This window comes from Microtus pennsylvanicus, chromosome X (genome assembly GCF_037038515.1).
Source record: "Microtus pennsylvanicus isolate mMicPen1 chromosome X, mMicPen1.hap1, whole genome shotgun sequence".
In the NCBI taxonomy this organism is placed as follows: Eukaryota; Metazoa; Chordata; class Mammalia; order Rodentia; family Cricetidae; genus Microtus; species Microtus pennsylvanicus.
The window spans coordinates 16144123-16152153 of record NC_134601.1 but is presented as its reverse complement, the minus strand read 5'-3'; the positions used below and the strand labels follow the sequence as shown (position 1 = coordinate 16152153).

Below are 8031 nucleotides of genomic sequence, written 5' to 3'. Positions count from 1 at the left end.
CTCTCCACTCCTGCCCCCAGTCTGGAATTTTCAAAGTGGCTGCTTGGTCCCTGTTTTTGCCTCTGTAAGATGAAGGGTTGAGGTCAAACTGAGTTGCTTCTGGGCCCTAATTATAAAACATTCCACAGCACATGCGTGTGCATGTGCACATGTCTACACATGCACACACACACACACACACACATACATACATGCACACTGACTCTGTTGCAACATTTTTGTGATTCATAGGATAGAAGCAGCTTCTGAGGGCACCAAAGTCATAGATGACTAGGGTTTGTGGGGATTAGAGACTCCCCGAAGGAAATGAGAACACAGAGACGCTTTTCTCCTGGCTGTTTATTACAGAACAAAGGGGGAACAACAAAACAACAACAACAACAACAACAATAACAACAACAACAAAAATGCACTGGCCTGAAACAGATGCCAGATTTCAATTGTAGAATCAAAATACAAGGTGGCAATTAAAATGTGATTACACAAGATCTGAACACTGCGAAAAGTTTACAGGACAGTGGCTGTAGAGTTTCTCTAACTGACGCTTAAATATACATGACGAGAATTGCAAATAGAAACCATTAACGACAAACCCCAAATCAACTATTAATGTTTACAGACTTTCCCCCCAAAACTACAGAGGTTTCTATAGAAATGAATGTCAAATGGTTTAAAGCAGATTTTAAAGCATCACTCTGTGATGTCACACTAAAGCTTTCTAAAGCTGGGGCTTTCTCTGCGTCTGAAGGTCACCACAGGTGACAAAGGGAAGGGAACGCTCTAGTTCCTTGAGGTGGCCAGGTCACAAACTCAGCTCAAAGGCTATTTCTGCACCTCTCCCAACCAACCCTAAAGGATGCTCTTGGCCTTCCATGAGTGTCTCTGTGGGCCACTTACTCATACCACGACTTTTGCTGTAAATGCTCATTAGGAAAGAACTAGCTGAGACTTAAAGGCTTGCGAGAGATAGGATAGTCACACGGGGTAGCACAGTTTGTAATGGAGTGGAAATTAATGACCAAGTGGCTTCTATTTGGCATTTGTCAGTTTGCACAACAACACTTCTTGGTCACATCCACATCTCTTGTGGCATGAAAATCTCAGTGACTCAGCCACCTGGTTTAACAAGGTATCACTGGAGCGAACAACACAGTCTGCATGTTTGGAACAATGTATAATAAACACAATTCTATTGCAACCAAAGCCGCCACTTTATTTACAAAGCCACAAAACCAAGTATAAATACTTCTGTCATTTATGATTAGGAAAACCATTTACAAAATTTTCAAATATGTACAAGTAGCTTGAAAAATCACCTGCTTTTTCTTCATCAGGTTGACAGGGGGATGGGCAGGGTTGACAGGATTCAGAGTGGAACTGGGAGCCTACTGTGGGTGTCTAGGGCCAGTTTCACATTGGCTGCAGATTCAGGCAACACCTTTGAGTGAGAGCATGGGGCTTTCTGGGGCACCCTGCTTTGATTTACAGCTCCTCGGCACCCTGGGTGACTTGTTCAGCATTCTGTGCTGTGGCATTTGGGGCAGCAGCACGCTGTTGCAGAATGTCATCTATCAGCCTCAAGTTGCACACCCAGTCTTCATCTGGGGCCACACTGGAGCCTTCTAAAAGTTCTTCCATGAAATTCACCTCACTGCCTGCAGATGATGGTGAGATCAGTCCATTGGTTGGGGACTGGGCCTGAGGCAAGACATTGTCCTGTGGCTCAGGGGATGTGCTAGCTCTCATCAAGGTACCTGGGGACTGGCTGGTGGCAGCAATAGCAGCTATATAGCTTGGCGGCGGCTCTAGTCCCTGAACGGGACTCAAGGGAGAGCAGCTGGCCATGCTCTGCTGGAGGGGCGTGGTGCTCAGTACAGGCACTGGCCCCTGTGCTGGGCTCTGCACAAGGCTCTGATTGCCCAATAAGCTGAATCTGGGGCCAACCAGAGCCGCAGGCACCTTCTGGCCAGGCCTGACTCCTGGGGCTATCTGATTGGCCTGGACCACAGCCCGCTGAGATGGAAATGCTAGAGCTGTTGGGGGTACACTTATGGGTACCTTGGCAAAGAGAATGGTGCTACTATCACAACACTGCAGCATGCAAATATCTACTTGGCTCAGGGGTGATTTCTTTGAAACTGGTGTGGCTACAGCTGCAGCTGCCACTGCCCAGACTGCATTACTAAACACTAGAGACATCATTGGCACACTAGGGAAGCTGAGTTGGTGGGAAGTAAAGGATTGGCTACCCAGGTGGTTGACACAGAACTTGGGCAGGGGCACTTCTGGGGGCATGGCCTTGGCTTTGGGACACACAGAGCCAAGACTATTCAGGGGATCCTGACCCAAGCCTGAGGAGATGGGAAATGGGAAGCCGGTGTTGACTTGCTGTTTCTTCAGAGTTGATGAGCAAACACCTATGTGACTAAAGGGTGGTAATAGTCTTGGAATCAGATTGTCCTGGAGGAGCTCAGTTTTGGGTGGCATCATATGATGGTTGGATGGGGGTCTCACATAGGTCTGGATACACTTGGAGATGACTTGTTCTTGTACTGCTGTATGGAAAAAGGCATAGGGATTTTAGTTTCAAAGGTGTACTGAACATAGGCTGTGGTCACTGGGCATGAGCTACAGGCACAATGTAGTTAGTCTTTGCCCCCACCCTTGACTCTCTCGTTCTCCCAGTCCCTCCCAACTTCCCTCATTCCCATTCCTTTGCCAGTAGCCTCGAGTTAAGATCTTCTGAGAACAGCCCATTCTCAGAGCACTGTATGTCAGTGCTTCCCAGCCTTCTTAGTGCTGTGACCCTTTAATCCAGTTCCTCATGTGTGCTGACCCCCAACCATGAAATTATTTCCATTTTTACTTCATAACTGTAATGTTGCTACTGTTGTGAATTATAATGTAAATATCTGATATGCAGGATATCTAATATTCAATCCTTTGACCCACAAAGGGGTCATGACACACGGGTTGAGAACCACTGCTCTCCAAGGAATGGAGAACGTTGAACTTGACGTGCGTCTTCATGTGTATTGGAGGCTCTGTGAAGGCAGGGTATTTACATTTGCTCTAATATCCTGGCACCATCCATCCCTCAACAGATGGTTCCTATTTTGTGGAAGGGAGGGAGAGGTGGGGGAGGGGCCTGAGAAGAAAGCTCAGCCCCTTAGACAACATAAGACAGGACTTTATCCACCTGACAAATGTAACACACAGGGGAGAGAAGTATTCTGTTCCGTCTAAGTTCCATAGCCTAAGTGGCCTCAGCATCTGGACCAGAGGCTCACATGTTTGTCATCTGAAGTGCAGTGAGGTCCTTTCTAAATACTCGAAACTTGGAAGCCTCATGTCATGGAACAGTCGTGGTGGAGAGACTGGCAGTGCTTTGGGATTACTTTCTCTTCATTATCGGGATGGCCCACTGTCATATTTCCTGGGATCTCTGTGAAGTGGAAACTGAGGCCGACGGTGGTTGTCTACTTTGCTCTAGATCAAGTAGGAAGCATCAGTCCTGGCCTGTGTGATCTCCCATATAGTATATGCTTGATGCTATGAATAGATTTTCCCCTTTACTTGTAACACGCCTAGCCTAGGACCTTTCTGTAGCATGAAGCAAGTGTTTCACCTAGGTTATAGTCCAACCTCCTAAGACTGACCCCTGAGTCCTGTTTCTGATGACTCAGGCCTGATCGCATTGGCCACTCCAGTCTGGTCAGGGGGACACAACCCTGGCTGCTACCAGGTCACAGGGACCATTGCATTTTGCACAAGTACTAAGGAACAATGATGTTTAGGTAGCATGGGGGCTGAAATAAAGATGTAGCCCGCCCGTGCGAGGGCCAGCCAGCGAGTGCTGAGCACTGCTTCCTCAGGACTCATGGACTCACTAGCTTGGAGAGTTGTTTAACTCAAGCTGCCTTGGTGCATCTGTAAGCTCCATGAAATAGAAGCTGGGTTTTGCTGACCACTGCCAATAGTGGATGGCATTGATAGCTGTTATGTAGGGTAGGAACCCTTAGTTATCCGTGGAGACTATGGGAGGTCATCCCCACACATACAACCAATATCTAAGGTAGGGTATCTCCAATTCCCTTTTCATTCCCCATACTTTCCATATAAAGGCCCTGAAACCCATTAGAAATAAATTGGAACATGTGTGTTGGAGGGGAAGGGCAAGGCAGGGTCCCAAGGGGCTTGTTTCTCATCGAAAGTGGGGTAATGGTGATGTACTTTTGTAAGCCCAACACATTGGAGGCTGAGGCACAATGACAGTTGGAGTATAAGAGTAGCCGGGGCTACAGAGAGAGACCCTATCTTCTGATAACAATGAGCAACAACAGAATGGGGGACTTAAGGGATCTGACTCTGTTTAATCACCCTCTTCAATTAAAGCTATACTGAAACCATTACGATCAGACCTCCCATTGGGATGGATAGTGCTTTAGAGGCAGGTGAACTACTCTCAGTGTTAGGTTTCTACCCTGGGCACAACTGATGTGACTTTCAGACTTCTCCCTGTCCCTCTAACACCACATGCAAAAACTGTAGAATCAGAAATGAACTGGCACTCCACCTCTCTGGCTCCTTTAGGAACACTGATCTTTTCTGCTTACCTTGAAATTGAGTCATCTGCTGGGCGATATAAATATTCCGCTGTTTAGGGGTCATTGCCATAGGACCTGATCTCTGCTTCTCTTGCTAAACAGAAGATGGAAAGGCCAGATTAGATTACAGATACCAAGAAACATCAGCCTTGTATTGCTGTGGAGGGACTTAGGACTCGGCTTTAGCGCAGCAAAAGCATGAGCGGACACATCAACACACACTCGCATGCATGCCCCACCCTCCTGAGCAAGATCACACAAGTAGACATAAAGGAGTCTGCATCTGGGCTAAGAAAACCAAAAAACTGTAAGAGCAAAGATTGGGGCAGGAGAGACAGCGTTCAACAGCGAGAGAGCACAGAAAAACAGTTAGGCATTCGGGATGTCTGTCTGCTCAGGATGGGTCAGTAGTGAGATATGGTTGTCAAAAGAGCAAATTTAACATCAGGCTGCATTATTAGAAGCAGAGTATGTAGAGGGATGGAGGTGACAGTCTTATACTACTCTGATTTGGCCAAACCATACCCACAGTACTAATAGGTACTGGGCATGCCACTCTGGGAGCTTGAGATAAAGTAGCTATATCCCAAGGATGGTAAGTGATAGACGGTAGGGACAAATACTTCAAATTCTCCCGTCAAGGGATGGCTAGTGAGCTGGCTGGGTCTGTTAGGGTTAGAAGAGAACACATCACACCAAATAGTGGTGATGACTGCCCCGCTTCTGCAGGACTGTCATGGAGCAGGTACTGAAGCTTGCTCCAAATAGTCCTGGATGGTCACATGGTTCAGTGGACACACCGTTCCACACCAAGGGTAGCCAGATACTCACTGGCCACTTCCCTTCCTCCTGAGCTGATGTAGTGTGGTGAGTGAGAGGAACTTCCTGTCTTCATCTCCAAGTGGGTTGGGGGTTCAGGAGGAAGAGCCCTACTTCAGGACCTCAGGCCCCGCATGGAGTCTGGAATCAGCTCATGGGACCAAGGTCAAAAATACAACCAACCTGAAGGCCAGACATAGTGATGGCAGCTTGCTTTGAGCCCTTCATGCTGGCAGGGCCTGACTGTGACTGGGGTGAAGGTGTGGCCTGCCACAGGTCAGGGTTCACCATCTCTTCTCCTCTGCTACCACCTCCACCTCTTTCTCCATCAAAGGCAGCTGCCAGGAAGTGCACCCCTTTAGGTCACTAATTGGCCCTGTGACCCCAGATGCCAGAAGATTGGATCCTGGGATATGGGATGCCTGTGTAGGGCCAATTTTTCCAGAAATTGCACCCAGAAGCCCTTGTCTGCTCTGGGCAGGGCTGGCGTGGCAATAGGTGGGGCGGAAGGCCTGGGCTTGGGAGTGTGCCTGGCTTACAAGCCTGGCAGCAGCTTTTGGCCTTAGTCCCTGCCAAGGCACAGAAGACAAACACATGGCACCTGGGCGACCACAGCATAAGTGATTTCCCCAGACTGAGCTTTGCTTTTCTATCCTGCCCTTAGGCTGCTTCCTGTGGAACTCTTGCCTCCTCCAGCACTGGGCAGTCAGGATGTGCCAGGGGAGGGAGGCTCCTTCTCTGCTGCCCAGCAGAGCTGCCCTCTTCCTACTAAATCACTGGGTCTGGAGTTGGGGTGGGTTGCATCTGTCTTACTGTCCTGAACACTTCACACTCACTGTTTCCTGTCATCGGGCCATAATCCAGAGGCAGTCAGGGGGTCACATGACCAGCCCAGGCCACTCCATTTGAATCTGGCTGAAGATTCTCTGGGTGGGTGACCATTTCTAAAGATGTCTCTTTCACTTCTGTTTTTCCTAAGGATACCAGGAAAGATCTATAGTTCCCAGATTATTGATGGGGCATGTGAGGCTCAAAAGTGATGAAAAGACTGCCCATAGCAACTTGGCTAGCATGTACTCCATTCACTTCGGCCTGCATGGCGCTGATGTGAATTCAAGCTCACCTGCATTCTCCCTCTAACCGTCTGCCTTATTAGTTTTCAAGGGCAGGGGCAGGGGCAGATGGAGTCTAAGAGTATGACCCAACAGAAATCAAGGCAGGGCAGGAAAGGGCAAAGGGGCAGACGGACAGGGTGAGTGTGTTTAGGGACATGGCAACAGTCAAACCCTAGATTACTTGGCCTACCAGATGAAAGAGAGCACGGCATACCTGGGGTCAGGCTCACAAAAATCACTAGGGTTCTGGGAAGTCTTTGTCCAGGGAAGCACATATTTCAGAGTGTCCAGAGTGGCTGGGGGAAATCTGGCCAGCGTCTAACAGCTCCGTGCTTGTCTGGGTGCTGACTGCCAGCTCCATAGGACTCCCCCCCCCTCATTCTGAATGTCCTCTGTGGGCAGGCTGGCTCTTTGCCCTGGAGCCCATTGCTCCCACCAAGGTCCTGCTGTCCCTGACAGAGGGCTCCTGGCCTTCTCTCCAGGCCTCCAGAGGAGGCTGCTTCCTTTGTTTTGCAGACGAGGCTCCCATCCTTTGTTCTGAGTCAATGTGCTCCAAAGATAAGCCCCAAGAAAACAGTTGTTGCCTTTTGACACTGACAATTAGAACCATAGGAAAATGGAGAAAACAGGAAATGACAAACGGTTTCAGTGACCAGGAGGAAATGGTGGCTGAGAATTGCTGCTGGGTGACAGTACACTCTTATAGCCCCTCTTGTGAAGGATAGCCCAGGTCTGGTGGCTTTTTTAAAGCACAGATGGAGGGGTCATTAAATGAGTCAAGTTTCTAGAGCAGCAATTGTCACACAAATCTTGTATGGGACACTGACAGGCAAGCTTTGTGGGAGCCCAAAACAGGCTAAGCTAGGAAGCCTAGGGCTGGGGCCAGCAGAAAGTCTTGGTAACTAAGACCCCAGCTTTTCCTCTGTAACAGTCTTTCCCAGCTCCACTTAGCCACATTCACCAACAGGCCCTGCCTTTCTGGAAGCTTCATGCTGATACCCAAGAAACTATAAAGTGCCTCTTGTATCTGGGGGATTCTGGGACACTGGTGTCTTGACTTAGGTGCCAAGCAGTAGAGAGGCAAAAGGCCTGGGCTGCCCAACGCTCTCGCTGCCTATTTACAGCACGGATCTCAGCACAGGCTATGCCAGAAGTGAGCCTGTGCTTTAGCCGCTTGAAACAGCATCTTAATGCCTCCTGTGGCCTCCTGTGCCATAGGCTTGGTCTTCTCTCTGTCCTCGAAGAGGGAAAATCAGGTGTTAGCAGCCCAACAGTTATAAAAAGGGACTCTCCAACCTGAGGGGGTAGGGTCTTAGAAGCCAGCAGAAATTGGACATAAGTCCTCTTACAAACGGTCCCTGGTTTGGGGCCTTATTTGAACAAAAATTACCTACTCTGTGCTCCTCTAGAGAAATAGAGTACCGAGGGAGGGATGAAGAGATAGGGAGGAGACAAAGAGTGGAGGAAGAGGACCGGGAAGATAGGGAGCA

General features: G+C 48.8%; 1 protein-coding gene across 7 annotated transcripts in view; it reads right to left on the bottom strand.

The window, feature by feature from the left end:
- Positions 1–321: 321 nt before the first annotated feature.
- Positions 322–8031, bottom strand: part of Mamld1 (mastermind like domain containing 1) — a 124544-nt gene continuing 116834 nt past the window's right edge. For 6 of the 7 annotated variants that reach the window (XM_075957460.1, XM_075957458.1, XM_075957456.1 and 3 more), the window contains 2 exons: positions 4617–4701; positions 322–2555 (listed from right to left, as the gene is read on the bottom strand). In XM_075957460.1, the coding sequence (XP_075813575.1) occupies positions 4661–4701 (41 nt within the window). In that variant the 3' untranslated portion in view covers positions 322–2555; positions 4617–4660. The remainder of the gene's footprint in view (positions 2556–4616; positions 4702–8031) is intronic. The other variant, XM_075957463.1, reaches the window with a different exon arrangement.